The sequence below is a fragment of the Carassius carassius genome, chromosome 17, assembly GCF_963082965.1.
Source record: "Carassius carassius chromosome 17, fCarCar2.1, whole genome shotgun sequence".
NCBI classification, from domain to species: domain Eukaryota; kingdom Metazoa; phylum Chordata; class Actinopteri; order Cypriniformes; family Cyprinidae; genus Carassius; species Carassius carassius.
In genome coordinates this window covers 24,802,645-24,822,425 of record NC_081771.1, presented here as the reverse complement: position 1 = coordinate 24,822,425, position 19,781 = coordinate 24,802,645, and the positions used below count along the sequence as shown (strand labels likewise).

At 41.5% G+C, this 19,781-nt stretch overlaps 1 protein-coding gene across 1 annotated transcript; it reads left to right on the top strand.

The window, feature by feature from the left end:
- Positions 1-1,331: 1,331 nt before the first annotated feature.
- Positions 1,332-19,409, top strand: ecrg4b (ECRG4 augurin precursor b). The gene is made up of 4 exons (XM_059570227.1): positions 1,332-1,422; positions 2,443-2,490; positions 3,057-3,223; positions 19,106-19,409. Exons 1-4 carry the CDS (start codon positions 1,353-1,355, stop codon positions 19,253-19,255), a joined length of 435 nt encoding a protein of 144 aa, XP_059426210.1. The 5' UTR covers positions 1,332-1,352; the 3' UTR covers positions 19,256-19,409.
- Positions 19,410-19,781: the final 372 nt, after the last annotated feature.

Sequence of the window (19,781 nt, the reverse complement as noted above, 5' to 3'; positions counted from 1 at the left end):
TGCTATAGCACTAGTATATAAAAAGGAATTTTTCCCTACCAAACTCATGGATTTTTTGGAATGGAAATTTACATGGACAAATATTAAAATCCCTACCCCTAGTTTTATATGAATGCTGCTGACTCACCATATAAAAATAATTTTCTAAATACCTTGGAACCACATTATTGACAATCCTATGTGTCAGACCCATTTTTAAAAATATCACCCTTTTTTCCACCGTCAATATCCCCAACTCCTTAAAACTTTCACTATGTAATTGCGCCCTAGAATGCACCTTTAAAATTATCCTAACTAATCTATTTTGAGCCTTTTGCAATTTATTCTTCAAAACTTGGGAACAACCATTATACCAAAAGGAGGAAGCATAATCAAAATGAGGTTGAATCAAAGATCAGATTCAACTCACTTAAACATCAGAATTTGATAAAGAATGGGTATCTGCTGAATTTCACTAACTTTATTAAATGACTGACATCTGGTGAATTGTGTGACGTGAGAACTCTGGTTCTGACTATTGTCGAGAGTTAGTTCTGCATTTATTTGTGTGTGTGTGTTTCAGAACTCAAGCATATAAAAAAATAAAATAAATTCCAGTCACACATCCATAAATACACAATCATATGGCTACTGCCTTACAATTATTGTATGTTTGGGTCCCTATGAAATAGCCATAAGCATTAACTGATGTCCTACAGCGTGCAGGCACTTCAAAGCTTCGGCAGGAAATTGAGTTAGAAAGAAAAAGAAAGATGTTTATTACATCTGGAAAAACATCTCTCTCCCTCCCAAGTTTTTATTTTTTTGCTGCTTCTGCCTTCAAATATACCTTCTTGAAAAACAGGAAAGAAAACTGAGCATAAAATAGGATTACTAAACTTGCAGCATAAATTAAATATTCAACAATCTGTTTACTGTGACTGGGCAATGTCAATTTAGAAACCAGCCAGTGATTTCTGAATATTCCTGATATTAATAAATGATGCTGTTTACTGCTTATGATAATCGTCCTTGCAGCAAAAAAGTTTTTAATAGACTAAGTTTATGATGAAAAGTATTTTTGATAAAAAAGCTGGGTTCAACTAAAACCTGGAGACCATGAACCAACAGTACAAACAACCAAACCACATAAACCCAAGCACACATCAAACATCACACACAGTGCACTGTGGTTTTTGTAAGGGTAGTGGGTTTCTGTTTGCCTCCTGTACACATTCCTTCACAAGCGCTAACAGGTCACCTGTAGGAATGTTTGCCTGTTGGTCCAGGATGGTGCCTCATCGTTCATCTCACCCCTGCCGATCAGACCCTTTCCCAGCACTCAGTGCAGCCACAGCTGATAGAACAACAGCATGTCACTCCACAGCCTCTGTGTTCAAGCTGTCCTTCTCATAATCATCCTGTCTCTCTGCTCACCCTCAGGTATGTCAGTTAAAGATTTCTCTACCATTTTTGGGCTCTCAGACGCCACATTTCAAGGTCACTTTATTAGTTAATGGGGGAACTTACAAGCCTTGTAAATAGGATTTTATGAAGTGTGACATGTAACGTCATTAAATCTACTAATTTATAATCTACACATCCAGAAACATTAAAATGACGACAAGGTGCAATTATTAGGGTTAAAGCATGTGTGGAAAACCAAAACAGTAAAAATTTAAAAATAACTATGTAAATAATAGCAAAACAGATTATGTAAAAGCTGTTTGGGTGGCAAATCTTTGCGTAGCTTTAGCACTGCTTGCATTAGAAATTTAGCACATTTGGTTTGTTTCTGATTTGAGATTGTTTCAGCTATGCTCATGTAGATTGCTATAGACTTGTATAGCATCATATAGACATTCTACGTATATTAATGAAGTTTTGTGGCCCTTGTTAAATCTCAAAACACTGGCTGTTAAGTTTTGATTGGTTGTTGGCAGCTTTTATTATTTAGCTTCTTTTTTTTTTTTTTTACATTTATTTATTGTGCTTGATAATATTATGGGATGTCAGAACTTGTACCAGAATATGCATAATACATTTCCACTTTTGATAAAACGTGTAATGTTTTTTTAGTAGCGCCCCCTGTAGGCAACATTTTAATAATTTGCCATGCTTCCTCAGAATGCGACTGTACAGTATGTGTACCAAGTGTCCTGATGTTTGGACTCCAGGAGATATAGATTAATTTTTCATTGTGGGCAACATTTAAAAATTGTAATGCTTAATTAATGCAGGATTTGTGTGTGTGTGAGGATTTGGGACTATTCCACAAAGTTTGTAGACTCTAAAATGTACATTATTCGGACAAAGCAACAGTTTTTAAAATTGTCTGTTTGTAAGAATAATGTACATAATACTGAAGAAAATCTGTGAAAAAATTCATTAAGTTCCAGTCAACTATAATTTCCATAAATGAAATAGATATTACAGATAACTTTATCTGTTTGCTTGTTTTAGGTGGTGCATCTGGGAGTAGACTAAAGAGGATCCTCATGAAACGCAATGGTGAGATGATGTCAGCCTCGATATAATCTTTTTGAAAGATTTTAGTGATGCATGGTTAATAACTCTCACTTTCTACCAGTGCATATCCCACCTAATTACCCATCATACCAATCATGCCAATAGTTTAGTCATTTACTATGAATCTATTAATTATAGCCTGATGCCCTCCATATTTTCCTCCATAAATTCTTCACACTTGTCCAGAACTCCTCATTAGCTTCTGACCTCCAAAGCTGACAGAGATTGATGTGTTTCAAGGGAAAATAACATGGTTGATTATAAACTAAAAACATCACTGATATTTATAACATGGAGGTGTGGAAGCTTTGGGCAATAGATCAGGTCACAGTCTCTGTGTGTCATTGTCAGAGCAAGATAATTGGGCAGCAGTTCTGTCCCTTTAGGCTGTTATCATCCTCTGTGCTTAAAACACACATTTCTCTTTAACACTGATCTGGGGCCTGCTCTTCTGGTCTGTTGAAACAGTAAAACTAGTTTTAAATTGCATAGGAATCAACTATAATATCTGACTCTTGCCTATTTTTTTTTCTGTTCTCTTTCCACAGCAAAGGAGCTGGAAGCCAAAGCCAAAGCACAGATCGCAGTGCCGCAGTCAAAGGCTAAAGAGTTTCTGTCAGATTTTCACAGGTTTAAGAGAAATGTATGGGATCGGAGCCATCCTGATGTCCAGCAGTGGATCCAGCAGTTCATGTACATGGGCTATGATGAGGCAGTGAGTAAAACAGTGATCACACAAACTGCGTCAATTACTGTGTGTGAAATTGTAAAAACACATGCAAAAAGAGCATTTGCACTCACACTGACTGCATTATCATGCAGCCTTCTTTATCATTTTATTTTTAAGTGCATGAATGAATTAAATTTTGATATAACCATTGGATGTCAAGTAGTTATCAGCAAAAACAAATGAAGCTAGGCCTATAGTTATTATGAGGACAAGGCTAAAGCTAGAGTGCTTTGAACACTTCACTATGTGATTAGTGCATTGCAGCTGACTATTGATGCATACTAAAACACTGGCACAACAGACACCTGTGTCCTGCTGGACACAGCTGCTCTTGTGTGTACAGTATGTGCGTGCATTTGACTTTCCTCAGTGAAAAGGCCTGTTCACACCAAAATGAATGTTACACAAATAAGAGTGGACTATTTTAGAACTAGCAAAGTGAGAAAATGTGTTCTCCCTCGAAATCAGACCTAAATCAACTATCAGTTAATAGTTATTTTAAAAGCACACAAATGTGATTAATATAAAGGGGCTATATGTAAGAATCTTTTTGTATTAATCACTTTTTTATTGCTAATTTGTGAACTTAAAAATGAAAACTTTTTTCAGAAAAAAATAATACCTCTTTCTAAAGAAATGTGAAGCAAACATAAAACTGTCAGACGGAATTGCTGAATTGAATAAATATCTTGTCTCTGTACTCTTGTATTTGTTGTTGTTTGATGAACACCAATTAAAATCTAAATGGCTGTTTGAAAACATCCCATTACTTTTACCTTCTTTCATCTCCATAACAGGCAAGTGTCAGAATGGGGTAACTGCAGTATTTCTGTTATTCTATGCACCCTACCTACTGTCAGAACATGAATTTGCATTTTCATTCAATGTCTACTGTTTTTAGACATTGATCTGAACAGGTAAATCCATGTGAAAAGCTTTATGCACTGAACATTCCTGTTGGTGGCCTGAACACAATAAGATAATTTTTGAAAAACATACTTCTTTAAATAAATATATATATATATCACAATTACAATTGTTCCTCACAACAACTATCATATTCATTCATAAGTCCTGAAATTAAGTCTTGTGGACTACTTTGATGGTACCTATAGTGCCTTTGTGTTCTGTTTTGAAACTTCAGTCCATATTCTTCGTGAATGAATGGGAAAATAAATTACTAGTTACATTACATATATTATAGCACTTATACAGTACATTATTTACTATACAAACCCGATTCCAAAAGTTGGGACACTGTACAAATTGTGAGTAAAAAAGGAATGTAATAAATCTCATAAACTTATATTTTATTCAAAATAGAATATAGATAACTGTAACAATAAAAACTCTATTACAATGGGAAGAAGGAGGCGGACCGGCGGACAATCAAAATGAAACTTTAATGCTCAAAATAAACATAAAACAGCGCATCAGCCCCTCATGGACGACTGACGCGCACAAATAAAAAGCAAACACAACTAAAGCCCAGGCCTGGTTCTCTCTCGTCCCTCACTGTCGTCGCTCCATTTTTATATCCTTCCATCTCCTCCGTGGGACTCGAGACCGGTGGGTCGAGCAGGTGTCGCTCATCTCCAATCACTCCACCGGCCTCGCTCTGTTCCCACGTCTCTCGGCCCCGCCCCACTCTACCCCCCCCTCCCTCCGGGGGGGACCGCTCACGGTGACCTGCGGGAACCTGGGGGTAGGACAGACGAGGCGAGAGAAAAGGAGATGGAAGGAGGAGCGACGCACTGCTGCTCCCCCCTCCACCAGCTGGATGATCTCCTCCGCGGTGCCTGGCGGTGGCACTGGATGGCCCTCGGCGGACGGCACGACTACGGCTCCTCCGGTTTTGGGCAGCCGGCAGGAGTCCCCCGTTCCCTGCTCCTCCGGATTCCTTCACGGAGGCAGCAGGCTCCGGCCCCCTGGCGAACGGCGCCGACTCCTCCGCTCCGTCACGGACGGCAGCCGCCTTTCCACATCACGGGCGGCCGGCAGCGAGCTCGCCCGTCCCCGGCAACCCACTCCAGCCCACCGCCTCGAACGTCCATGGCGGCACACTCCCTCGCCTGCTCGTTGGTACCGCGGATTTACCACAGCGGCAAGGGATCTTCAGCAGCACGTCCCTCCTTCTCCCGCACTGGGTTGTACATTATAAACAACTCAAATGATATATAGGGAATTTTAATAATTAATCAGGAATATGATTAATATATATATATCTCATATGATAGTTACATTAAAATTATTGAAGATGAAAAATAGGTCAGTTGTATATATCAATAACTCATTATAGGGCACTGTAATTTACTCATTAATATGTCAATATTCCATTCTTCAAATCAATTATAGTGATATCTCTTACTGTAAATTACCGCAAATCAAACAGTGGTTTGTCCAGCAAACGGCCGTAAAATTAACTTATCAACTTTCAATAAAGTTATCACTTCTTATAATTCAAGGAAAAATATTCTCTGGCCATGAAAACATTATCCTATCATTACTAAAAAGTAAAGAGCTTGTAGCTAAAGATCAGACATTTTATTGACTCGTGATGTGAGCGTTTCAGACAGAGGCAATCATGAATATATATTGGTTTTTAATAATTGAACTAATAATACATCAAACTACAAATCACACATAGGAAATATGCATACGACAATACAGACTGTAACTTTGTACAAGACATAACGGAATCCAAATGAGGGAGCGAGAGAGAGAGAATGAGTGAGAGAGGATGAGAGAGAAAGGTGAGAGAATTAGGCGCGATCACAGAATAAGCTCAGTTATGCAAACTCACAGACAGTAACCCTTGAAAGACAACAACGAATCAAATCACCTTGAAAAGGTAAAAGACAAACTTTAAGCAGCATTTAAATCTCCATAGAGAATGATACTTGCATGTGGTCTCTTTATGAGTCGCCAGACCAGCGTGCGTGTGAGCGTGGTCCTTTGTAGCTAGGCGTGTTCTTTCGTGTCTTCTGGGGCTGCTGCGGATATTCGCGCGATATTTGAAAGGTCCAACAAATGTAATGATTCCAGAATTCGTCTTCCTCGTGTAGAGAGGAACTTAGTAAGTAAATGAAATGAAAACAATGGAGATGAAAGCTCCCGAAGGAGCCATGAGAACGGCTGTTCTCTCAGCCGCCGTGCTGAGAGGGACCAGACAAGGACAAGAAAGCGAAGAAGAGCAAGAACGGCAAGAGAAGAGAGGGAGGAACTTCCTGGGTCAGTTTTTATGGCTTGACTGGTTGACGCCTCTGTTTGCGTGAACAAACAATGAACGTCCGCGATCTGAAGTGGGAAAAACGTTCCTTTGTCTCTGGGGAACCACCCCCTCACGTGAGTTATAGCTGACAGAATTGAAAATTTTTCTTAAGAAAGATTGTATTTCTGAAACGATGCATCTTTTTGTAATTTGTCGTCGAGATTCGACACAGTCTGATTTTTACGATTATAAAGATACCATAAATGACATATATAACTGATAGAAACACGACGTTACATTCATATGCAGAATTACACACATTTAAAGTTTGATTAACACACGATAAAATTGTAGATACTCCAATTTTTGATTATGGAAAATATCTAATGCACCAACAAGCAATACTCAATACATTTAGAATACATTGAGAAAAGGTACCAGTTTAGAATACATTGAAAAAAGGTACCAGTGATCTGGCTTTGCTGTTCTGTCAGTTAGGTCATAAAGTTTTACGACCTGGTCAGGGGGGTAGGTTTACAACTCATGATTCTATTTGAGAACATTAAAATTAGGAGAAACATTTCCAATTTACAAGTCAGCAATTTATAATCCTCGCATAACAGGATTAACCACTTTATGCAACACACAAACCTATTCAAAATACATATTATTAAGGACTTACATAAAGAGCGTAAAGAAAAGTTTGTGTGTGTGTTTAGGAATGTGGGTGTTTTGTTTCTTCTTTGAGGCTCGCGCGTGTATCCCTGGACAGTCTCAATAGGTGTAATAACTGTCACCCACGCCAGGATGTTGCCGACATCGCGGCGCCCCAATTTGTGAATTATGTTGGATGATGTTGTAAAACGAAGGTCCTTGTTTACTCACGTTCTGGTCTTTGAGTGCAGAATGTGTTAGAGAGTCAGGATTCATTAATATGGAACAGATGGCTGAAATACCATCAGCTCATTAGTGTTACATCCCCCCTTTCCATCGGATGAAGTCCCTGTGTGGACATCATCGGACGGCAATCATCACGATGGGCAGATGAATCATGATGGTCGTGTAGCAGGTGGATCATGATGGCAGGTGGTTCATAATGGCAGGTGGTTCCTGGAGCTGAAGATTCAGCTTGATGAGGTTCGGTGGTGTCTTTGACTTGGCACCCCCTTTCCGGGGATTCCATCGGAGACCTCCAGCTACGGTTGTCGTGAGTTTGGCTGTAGAGGTTCGCATCTCGTTGAGTCTCCTGTATAGGATGAAGGTCACGCCAAGGGTCAGGGTGTGACCGATGACAGGCTCGGAACGCAGATGACGGGTTCAGAATGGGCTGTCGAGACAGTGCTTGGAGGGCTGTGTCGACGGGAGTAATGTCAATGTGTTGGGTGGCACCTTTCGGTACTTGAATCCACATGCTCTGGTCAAGCAGGTTGACACGGGTGGCGGTGTCATACTGGTCGTAGGTCAGTGTAGCTGTACGCACAGGAGTGTTGACAAGCAATCTGTCACCTACAATCTCTGCTTGCGTTTCAGTGACTTGTGTACGAGGCTTGGCTTCGGCAGGGCAGCGTGTGTCGCTGACCAGGGGTTGCAACCCACAGATTCCTTCAGCGTTGTGTCTGAGGAAGGGTTTGCTAAGGCAGAGATAATGAATGTCTTTGGTCAAAGTACACATGTGCAGGTTTGGGGCCAAGTACAGCTGTGTGTTGCTGTCGTGGTAGGCCACCACATTTGGAATGTGTCTTGGTGTGGGTGTTGCTTTTCCACAACCTGACACATGACAATGTCTTTAAGTCTGTAGACTTGACTCGCTGATGAGTTGGTTCAGGAGCACATTCACTTCTCTCTGTTTGGAATTGACGGGTAGTAGGATGGCGCTATCCAGAGAGTTGGCTAGGTGTATTTGTAGCAGGTCAGCTGGTGTGGTGATGGCGTAAGCCAGCACAGTTAGCACAAGGCTTAAGGGTATCATGTATGGTGGGGTTTTACCCGTGGTTAGGCTGTCATTGGAGGAGCTGACCTCCCACAGCATGTCTGTCGTTAACGCTGTAACCAGCTGAGTCTGGGCAAAGTCATTCTGGAAGACAGTAAACAGCAGTTTCGTGGAGTTTACGGTCTGGTTCGCTGCATTGACACTGGACTTACCAATCTTAAACGTTCTGCCGGCAGCAGCGGCTCTGAGCAAAGCTCCCAGGAACTGTTTGGAGCAGTGGTGGTGTCCACCTAACTCCATTTGTGTAACATTCACTTTCTCATGTTGGCTGAAAATGTGTTTGACATCAGCCTCAGTGTGAGTGAGGGAGTCCTCTCCCCATCGGACACCTGTCCAGCTGTATTGGGTTAAGGTGCTGGGGTAGTGTGCTCTGTCGTCGGTGATCAGGAGTCTCAGTGGTTCTCTCGGTGGCAGCTGTCCTCTCTTTGGCTGACAGCACAGCACGGCAAACCACAGCAGCATCCTGGTACAGATAACAGGGAGAGAGAGAAAGGGGAGGAAGAAACAAGCGAGGGCTGTCTTTGGTTGGACAGGGCAGTCTCTTTGCTTCGTGGGCTGCAACTGGGTTTAGCCCGCCCTGGCCCATGTTTTGCCACATCTTGCTGCTGGCATGACGCTTGCTTCAGTGTCTTGTCAGTGGCTCTGGTGCTGCGTTGTGCAGCACATGATGCGTCATGGAAATATATTGGCATTTTCCCCCTTTTGCGCCGTGGCATTACAAGCCCTGGCATTGTGATGTCAGACGGTGCATAACCCACAATGTTGTTCTGTGCACGCAGCATGTCCTTTGTATCATGCAATGGTCTGGGGCGTTGGTTGTCAGTTACTGTAGACTGGTTGCCAGGGTGGTTGGAGGGGTCTGAGAGGTGGTTAAGCAAAGTCATTATGGAGGTTTCAGAAGCCCGCATGTCCGCTATGTTGGTCTTTGTAGACAATGGAGTCAGTGTAAGCGTTTGTGAGATAGGCAGTTTAGCTAGTAAAGTTCTTATGCTGTGTGTAATCACTTCAACCTTGAATGTGGGTGGGTGGGTTGGGAGTGACCACAGCCTGTTGTTTAGTGCGCCAGTTTTGGCAAGGGTGTCAGTTTGATCTTTTAAGTCCTTGTCTAGACCTGGTAGCTTCCAGTACACAGTCACATTGTGTGTTTTTGTGATGTTATCACATTGCTGGAACAGGTGTTGGTGTTTGACTGGCTTGTTGTTTGCAGTTTTGAAACCATTCTGTTTACAGCACAGAAGATGGCACACGAAACTGAGTCTAGCATAGTTACAGTCTGTACAGGTTTTGTTCAAACAGATGTTGAATTCAGCTGGTGAGTCGGCATAGTCGAACGGACACCTGTTGAAGGTGAACTGTCGGTTGCCAAATGTGAATGCCAGCTTTTGTTGGTTTTCCGGGTGCACCGGAATGGTCCAGAATCCAGAGGCCACATCAAATGTAGAGAAAATTGTGGCTCCTTTGGTCTGGGGCATTTCTTGTTCTAGCTGGGTCTTGTGCCATCGTGACAGTGGCACCTGTTGATTCAGTTTCCTGTAGTCAATGGTGGGTCGCCCCTCGCAGTTAGTTTTGAGGGCGGGCCAGATGAAGGCTGAGTTGGTGCTGTTGCATGGATGGATGACACCTTTCGCCAGCATAGATTCGATGATCTCCTGCACTGGTTCGTGTGAGGCGATGGGAATCTTGTCCTGTTTGACAGAAGTGGGAGGAGCATCAGGGTGTGTAGGTATGCGCACCGTGTGTAGGTTGGTAAGACCACAGTTTAAGAAGTCTTTGGCACAGGTTTCTTTGAGCTTATAAAGAACTTGTCTGAGTCTTTGGCGATCTGTATCGCTCTGAAGTGCATGAGCATCTTGTAGAATTTGTAGCAATTGAGATTGAAAACCTGTGTAAGGCTCCTCCGTCGGTGTGTCATCAGTCAGTTCGGTATTGAGAGGTGTAGCAGCTACATCAGTCTCACTGACGTTCTGGTGGGAAACTGTGTATACTGCGAGGTTTTGGTCATCTGTCAGATACATTCTGCACACCTGGTCTTTGCTCACCGACATGACAGATGTGATGGTGACGAATTTGAAGGGTGCAGTGAACAATGTGTTGTTTGTACTCCCTTCTGGTATCAGTGCAGGTGGAATGGGCTCAATGACAGGTAGTACAAGTTCAAAGTCATTAAAGTCATGGCTCACTAGCCATCCCAGCCGGTAGGCCTTGGGAATGTTGATGTCAGTTGCTGTGCAGTTGTTGCACAGGATATAGACTATACAAGATGACACTTCAGTGAGGGGTGTGGCTTCAAGTGTGAGTCCGAGTTCCACACATTCAGGTGAGGATTGTGAGAAACCCAGCGTGTAGTTTAAGGTTTGACCACATTGCAGGTTGAGCCGAACAGCGTACCCTGTTCGTTGACTAAGGTGCGGAGGAGTGAACTTCGGGGCTCTGTACCCATGGCTGGCTGCTGGGGTTCCCGCGACCTCTGTGACCTGGCAGTCTGGCTCTGTGGGAGTTCCGGTGACCTCTGTGACCTGACAGTCTGGCTCTGGCAACCTGTGTGGCTGGAGGGAAAGAGGTTCTCGCACTTGAGCAAAGTCTTTTAGCTGTTTGAAATTCAGTAAAGGGTCAAAGTGGTCTAGCAGGTCTTTGCCAATGAGAAATGCATGAGTGTTCATTGGTGAGACATAAATAGGATGTAATAGACTCATCGGACCGATTTTCAGGTGAATGGAAGCAACCTGTTCAAATCGGATGTCATTCTGGCTGTACGACTATACATTCAGTTCACAAGTTTGAGGTGTAAGAGTTCGATCTTGTCTTTTAGCTTCAAATTGGAGTCTTTTGAAAAGGTGAGATGAGATCACAGGTTTGATCCTGTGTCGAGCAGGTCTTCCATGCTCACTCCTTTTCGGCCCACCCCCTTTTTGACAAGGCTGACCAGGAATGTTGGCATCAGGGCAGGTATGATGATCGATGGGTGGTTAGGACCGGTCTTGTGTAGCTCACTGCGAAGGCAGGTAGTCAATACAGCATTTTCTGGTACCTTGTGTTTGTGGTACCTGGTGTGAGGACCTGTGCTGTCTTGTTCAGGGTGTGCAGCTGTCAGCTGTGGAGCTTGGGTGATGCTGTCACCTCGTGATGTGACAGTTAGCTCTGTGGTCTGTGGATGACGAGCAGTGTTCTAGGTGCTTGGCTCATACAGATGGCAGTTAGACAGGGTGTTGGTTTCAGTTCTTACGCTTAGACATAAGATGTCTGGTTCATCTTCCTTGTCTTCCTTGCGAGTTTTCATGTACAGAAGCTCTTTTAGCACCCTCAGGATCTCTGCTGTCTCAGACGTGGCTGCCCTGTGTTTTTCTGATGTGGGCTCAGGATTGAGCTTACCAGTGTCATGTCGAGAGTGGTTCCGGTCCCAGAATCTTTCAGAGCGCTCACTCTGGTGCTTTGGACGAGCACCACCACGATTGTGTTGCCCTCTGCTGGCTTGGAACGATATTGACTCTCTGTAAAAATGTCTGTGACTGTGGTGTTGTAGGGCGCCCTCTAGGGTTAACTCCAAGCAGTGCTCAGAGACAGAGATTGTGGGGTTTTTGTGGGGGTCTTTTTCCTTGGTGCAAGCTTTGTGGGCTAAGTTCCGTAACTCTTGCATAGTTATGTTACGCGGACACGCTGGGACTCTGAGATGAAAACTCCAACTGGCATGTAGGTTTCGGAGGAACAGAGTTTTTAAGTCGACATCCTGTTCCATACCTGGTTCGTTGCATGCTCCGAAGTAGGCTTTTCGTAGCTGACTATAGAAAGTCTGTGGGTTTTCAAGTTGGCCCTGGTTGAGGTCCATAGCAATAAGGAGCCCATGGTCTGAGTCTGGATCAGAGAATTCAAGACTCAAAGTTTTTAGCAGTTGCTGGTAGTCCGCTTTAACAGTCTCTGGTTGACGATCCAGAAAACTATGCACATCACGGATGGACGTGATTTTTAATGGATACAATGTGTTCACATCTGTCACGTTGGTGACAGTTTGCAAGTGAAAGTCAATGTCTTGTAAATAAGCATGAACGTCATGTCCTCCTGCAGGATCTGGATTGAACGTAGGGATGTTTCTGGCTATCTTGTAAAGTTCTCGGTGAGCCATGCAGGGTTTAGTGGCATGCGTTCTCTGGAAGGGTTCTCCCCCCTCCGTTGTTGACAGGTGTTCTTGTAAGCTGGCTGGTGATTTCTTGAGCCGTGGGCTTACACCCCCTTTTTCAGCTCTGGGTTCTTGGCTGAAAGGGTTGGAGTGGCGGGCCGGGAGAAACTCTGTGGTGTGCGTTTCTCCGATCCAGCCACTCTGTAATCTGTGAGAATGTTTCAGTTCTGTGTGAACAGTGTCAAGTTCATCTTGGAGCTCGTCTCTCTGTATAGTAAGCTCGTTGATTTTAGCTCGGGCCGCTTGCAAGTGTGTTTTGCTGGCCCAGGTTTTAGAGTCTCTTTCTTTCAGTTCAGTCTCTGCTCTTTTTAGGAGAGCATCACTTTGCTGGAGTTTTTTGTTTAGTTCTTTTCTGGCTTCTCTCTCCAGCTGTTCTCTTTCATGCTGGTTCTGGGTCTCGAGGAGGAGCTGATCAAGGCGACTGTGGGTTCGGGCCTGGTCCTTCCAGGCCTCCTCCGCTTGAAGCTTAAGCGTTGCTGCTTGCTGTTCAAGGTCGATGTTGCTCTGTTCACTGAGCCGTGCCTGGGCGACGAGAATGTGAACTAGGCTTCCGAGGATCCTGGCGAGTTCTTTGTAGTAGTCGCTTTGGGTTGGATCGTGTGCCATCAGTTCATCTAGCTCGGTGTCTAGTTGCTCTGGGGGCTGCAGGTTACTGGCGTCCTTGGGCAGGAAGGGGGTCGTCACTGCTTTCAACCATGTCAAGAGGTGGCCCCCATGGACTGCTGGACTGGATGACTGGAACATCCTGACTCACTGTCGGTGAGAGAAGGACAGCACACACACAAAAAGACCAATGCAAGTTCGTTCTACGATTAACGAGCTATATTCATACGGGCTGTGACGTTTATGAGAATTTTGGGGCTAACTGATGCAAACAGTCAGACAGTTCAGTAGCCAATTAACTTGGGTCAACGAAGGACCTGAAATGGAGATTTGACAGGCAGTAGCCTAGCGGGTCGCGTGATGACACCGGCTGCTGGTTGTCGCTCTACTATTTAGCTTCTTTGGTGGCTCTCACAGGTTACTGTCTCTATGTGAAATGAAAGAAACAAATCACAACAGAACAGAGGATAGAAAAAGATCAAAGTGAAACACAACACTTGAAATGAGATAAAAACAATAGTAACACGATGTGTTAGTGAGAATAAGGAGGCCTAAGCCTACTGCTAGGTTTTAAGATAGGGCCAACAGGTGAGTGGGGCTATCTGGGTAGGAAACCTAGAAAGATGGTGTGGCTTGAAGAAGCAATGGGTCAAACACTTAAAATATATCCGGGGGAATATCTAATATTCTGTGGCTTATAATAAGTGGATGGGTTTTATCAAATTTGGTTCACCTGGGTGAATTGAAGCCATTCAGGTGGAAACCAGTGGCTTGGTCAACCTTTCCGGCGCTCCCCAAACACTCAACCGCGGTGTCCCCGGCCCTCCGTTACTCTGGTATTGCGCCCTCTCAAACAGCTTGTGACTTTTTACACAACCTGGCAACACCAAGATGTCAACCGCCAGACAGCACTGCAAAATTGGGCTGTTCCCTAGAATCCTCTCTTAAAAGAGAGTGGCCCCCGTTTTAGGCCTTGGATTAGGTACTGGTCCCAGAGATTGCGTTGTGTGTGTCGGCTGGACTGATTGACTACCGTTGGACTGCCAAATTGCTGATGTCTCCACTGCGTGCCGCAACGGACAGAGATAAGAGGAACCGAGTTTCACTCACAGCCAGTGTCGGTAACGCTGGTCGGCCAACCTTGCTCACTGGAAACCTGAGATGACTGTTCAATCACCAAGGGAGTTCTACAATCAAATACACAAAGGATGAACAAAGGAAACTTAAAGTTAATTAAGGTTTGGTTTGTTTAACATCAATTGAGTAAATATATATGTAGAAAGGAGAGGTAACAGCTTTACCTAATATTGATAAAACAAAAAGCAAAACATTATGATGATGATGGTAATTATCAAAATAACCTAAGCCAAAAGAGAGAAGAAAAAGAATAAAAATCAAAATAACAAAAGACAGGAATGAAACACGGGAGAAGAAGTAGCTGGTTTTCACCACAAGGGGGCGTACTCCCTCTCTGTGCTTAAACTGGTGAGCAGAAAACTTAATTCAAATTAAAAATTCAAAACTGGTTTAAATTGAAATTTAAATTAAGCATGTAAGAATAAAATCAAAAGGAAAATTAGAATAATATCCTCTAATAACCAATGATAACAGTAAGGTATCATTAATAATTTTGAAATTAATCAAAAAGGGGTAAAAATAGAAATATGCAATTCGAAACAGAATTGAAAAGAGAGCAAAGAGAGCTGAGAGCTGTGAGTCAATTTAACAGGAGACTGCCACTAGATGGCTTACTTCCTTCTAAGTGGGTCAATCAGTGGTTGACCTGAAACATCTAGATTTACACTATTAAACAATTACATTTTAATTCGAATCATGTTTGAACGAAACTCAAACTCAGTCAAAGGAAGGAAAAATTGTCTAACCTGGAATAATATTCGCATGAGCAAAGCTGTAAATGCAAATAATTATTGAGAATTTAGACATCTAATTCAATAAATCACAAGGGAATAGAGATTTAGCAGTGAGCGCATTATCTGAAACGGCCACGAGATGGTGTAATTGCACTCATGCAGGCTGACATCAGAAGGCAGGGCGTAGTTTTGAACTTCTAAACAAATGACGCCCTCTGGTGTTTAGTAAGCGGAATTACAGCCGACTTTAATGTGATTTAAACTCTGTGCGCTGTCAGCGCTGATTTGGTGATACTGCCCAAGAGCGGGCAGGATTCTTTTCACTGCACTAAACACAAATGTGAACAACAGGAATTTTCCATCTGTTGACTCCCATAAACATTTATCAAAATAGTACTTATGATTTAAATGTTTTAGGCTTACAATCGGGTAGCTAAGCCAATTTTAGACCAGGAGTTTTTATCGTTTATTTTTGAATATCACTGTGGTTCACCACAAATTCAATAACGATATTTAATAAGCAAGGCCTTTTAACTGAAACAGGGGAGCATCGCCCTGTCCAGGTTTACGTCTTTGCCACTAGGAAAAAAGAGATTTCTTCGTCTTTTAAATTGGCGGTTTATTAATATTAAAATGTTCTCACTGTAGAGAGATCTTGGTTTTCTCTTATAGGGCTTTAATATTAAACTGCAGTGTACTTTCAGCAAAATAACAGTAACTATACTGTTAGGTTTTTTCTAGAAACTTAACGTGCTGACTGATCAGCTTTTTTTTGCCTCAGTCAGGAGTGAGTTCGCGTCTTGCGACTTAACATAATTAATATTAAATTAATATTTAAATTAATATATTAATATTTAATTAAATTAATAATTACATAATTTCATATAGCGCGCATGCAGAAATTATTAATAACCATATAAACAGATTGAACTGGATTGCTCACAAAACGAAGTTTGAAATGCTTGCGTTCTCCACCAAATAATATGTAGCCGCACTGGGTTGTACATTATAATTGACTCAAATGACATATAGGGAATTTTAATAATTAATCAGGAATATGATTAATATATATATCTCATATGACAGTTACATAAAAATTATTGAAGATGAAAAATAGGTCAATTGTATATATCAATAACTCATTACAGGGCACTGTAATTTACTCATTAATATGTCAATATTCCATTCTTCATATCAATTATAGTGATATCTCTTACTGTAAATTACCGCAAATCAAAAAGTGGTTTGTCCAGCAAACAGCCGTAAGATTAACTTATCAACTTTCAATAAAGTTATCACTTCTTATAATTCAAGGAAAAATATTCTCTGGCCATGAAAACATTATCCTATCATTATGAAATTTCAGTTACTAAAAAGTAAAGAGCTTGTAGCTAAAGATCAGACATTTCATTGACTCGTGATGTGAGCGTTGTTTAGACAGAGGTAATCATGAATATATATTGGTTTTTAGTAAGTAAAAGAAATGAAAACAAAGGAGATAGAGCTCCTGAAGGAACCATGAGAACGGCTGTTCTCTCAGTCGCCATGCTGAGAGGGACCAGACAGGGACAAGAGAGCGAAGAAGAGCAAGAACGGCAAGAGAAGAGAGGGAGGAACCTCCTGGGTCAGTTCTTATGGCTTGACTGGTTGACGCCTCTGTTTGCGTGAACAACCAATGAATGCCCGCGATCTGAAGCGGGAAAAACGTTCCTTTGTCTCTGGGGAACCACCCCCTCGCGTGAGTTATAGCTGACAGAATTGAAAATTTTTCTTAAGAAAGACTGTATTTCTGAAACTATGCATCTTTTTGTAATTTGTCGTGGAGATTCGACACAGTCGGATTTTTACGATTATAAATTATAATTTATAATTATTATAATTATTTATAATTATTTTTATAATTATTATATTTTCAAGGGAAGTCGTGGCCTAATGGTTAGAGAGTCGGACTCCCAAGGTTGTGAGTTCGAGTCACGGGCCGGCAGGAATTGTGGGTGGGGGGAGTGCATGTACAGTTCTCTCTCCACCCTCAATACCACGACTTAGGTGCCCTTGAGCAAGGCATCGAACCCCCAACTGCTCCCCGGGCGCCGCAGCATAAATGGCTGCCCACTGCTCCGGGTGTGTGCTCACAGTGTGTGTGTGTGTGTGTTCACTGCTCTGTGTGTGTGCATTTCGGATGGGTTAAATGCAGAGCACAAATTCTGAGTATGGGTCACCATACTTGGCTGAATGTCACTTTACTTTCACTTTACTGTACTTTTTTAAAGATACCATAAATGACATATATAACTGATAGAAACACGACGTTACGTTCATATGCAGAATTACACACATTTAAAGTTTGATTAACACACGATAAAATTGTAGATACTCCAATTTTTGATTATGGAAAATATCTAATGCACCAAAAAGCAATACTCAATACATTTAGAATACATTGAGAAAAGGTACCAGTTTAGAATACATTGAAAAAAGGTACCAGTGATCTGGCTTTGCTGTTCTGTCAGTTAGGTCATAAAGTTTTACGACCTGGTCAGGGGGGTAGGTTTACAACTCATGATTCAATTTGAGAACATTAAAATTAGGAGAAACATTTCCAATTTACAAGTCAGCCATTTATAATCCTCACATAACAGGATTAACCACTTTATGCAACACACAAACCTATTCAAAATACATATTATTAAGGACTTACATAAAGAGCGTAAAGAAAAGTTTGTGTGTGTGTTTAGGAATGTGGGTGTTTTGTTTCTTCTTTGAGGCTCGCGCGTGTATCCCTGGACAGTCTCAATAGGTGTAATAACTGTCACCCACGCCAGGATGTTGCCGACATCACGGCGCCCCAAATGGTGAATTATGTTGGAAGATGTTGTAAAACGAAGGTCCTTGTTTACTCACGTTCTGGTCTTTGAGTGCAGAATGTGTTAGAGAGTCAGGATTCATTAATATGGAACAGATGGCTGAAATACCATCAGCTCATTAGTGTTACAAATGGGACAACATTCCTATTCCTAAACTTGAGCAACTTGTCTCCTCAGTCCCCAGATGTTTGCAGACTGTAAAAAAAAGGGATGCCACACAGTGGTAAACATGGCCTTGTCCCAACTTTTTTGAGATGTGTTGATGCCATGAAATTTAAAATCTACTTATTTTTCCCTTAAAATTATAACTTTTCTCAGTTTATACATTTGATATGACATCTATGTTGTATTCTGAATAAAAGATTTAAATTTGAAACTTCCACATCACTGCATGCTGTTTTTATTCACAATTTGTACAGTGTCCTAAATTTTTCGGAATTGGGTTTGTACTTACATTTCTTTATTTAATGAGTAAATGAAGAAAGAATAATTTCTTTTTTTCTGGGTGAACTATCCCTTTAACACTGTAATTTTGGCTATTTGTTTATTTTTAATTTTTTTTTTCTTTCATCAAAACCTGTCCATTTTTCCCCCTTTGAATCAGAATCAGAATCAGAATGAGCTTTTATTGCCAGGTATGTTTACACATACGAGGAATTTGTTTTCGTGACAGAAGCTCCGCAGTACAACAGAATGACAGCGACAGAACATAAAACACATAATAAAAGAATATAAAAATACAAAAAATACAAATAAGTAGACAAGGAATGACGATATACAAATTGACAATTGTAGGCAGGTATATTAAAAAAATGCAGTTATGTATGTACATGTATATTATGTGCAAAATTTAAGTGTATACTAAGTATGTGTGTTAGATAAATTAAGTGTATGTGTATATAAATATAAAGTGTAGTGTGTTCAGTGTGTATCAGCTGTTCATAAGATGGATTGCCTGAGGGAAGAAACTGTTCCTGTGTCTGGTCGTTCTGGCGCTCAGTGCTCTGTAGCATCGACCAGATGGCAACAGTTCAAAGAGGGAGTGTGCTGGATGTGAGGAGTCCAAAGTGATTTTAACAGCCCTTTTGCTGAGACTGAAACTAAAACTGAATTCCTGACATGATCCATTGTCTCATTTCACCACTATGTATTTCCAGAGACTGGAGACTGATCTCTCCTATTGGATGGACCAGGCCAGATCAAATGACCAGGGCCGGCAACATCATCATGATGAGAATGCACCTATGAGCCAACAGGACCCCAGTTCCTACAGACACGGGGCTAATGTCAATTATGATTACTATTAAGACCCCTAGAAACTAACATTCACTGTGAAACCTGGAGACTATTGCCTGACTTGTAAATCATTCTAATGCTCTAAGGCAATGTATATATTCACAGAACCTACAGTATGCCCCATAGATGATGTGTGTTTATATATATATATATATATATATATATATATATATATATATATATATATATACACACACACACACATATACGTACTATACTATGTGAGTATGATTATGCAATTTCTTTAGGATAAGCAAAGCAAAACAGAGAGAGGAATGAATGCACATTGAATAAAAACAAGTACAGCATTTTCTTTACTCAAACACTATGTCTTTAATGCTGATGTTTTTTGTGTGTTTGAAGAGTGGAGAAGAGTCTCAGCATTTGCATAATTGTTAAAAAAATAAAAATAAAATACATTTCTATCTTTGTTTTTTTTCCCTATATTTCACTTTTTAGTGGTGTGTCGTGGGATTTTTATTTACCAAAACTGTACGGTGTTATCAAATCAGTTGGGTAAATGATTCAATGACTCAC

What these genes read in the sequence shown, in the direction of transcription:
- ecrg4b (XM_059570227.1), top strand. Translation starts at nt 1,353, where the DNA reads ATGTCACTCCACAGCCTCTGTGTTCAAGCTGTCCTTCTCATAATCATC. An exon ending in GTCTCTCTGCTCACCCTCAG is followed by an intron (nt 1,423 to 2,442) that starts GTATGTCAGTTA and finishes TGCTTGTTTTAG; the next exon opens with GTGGTGCATCTGGGAGTAGA. An exon ending in ACATGGGCTATGATGAGGCA is followed by an intron (nt 3,224 to 19,105) that starts GTGAGTAAAACA and finishes ATGTATTTCCAG; the next exon opens with AGACTGGAGACTGATCTCTC.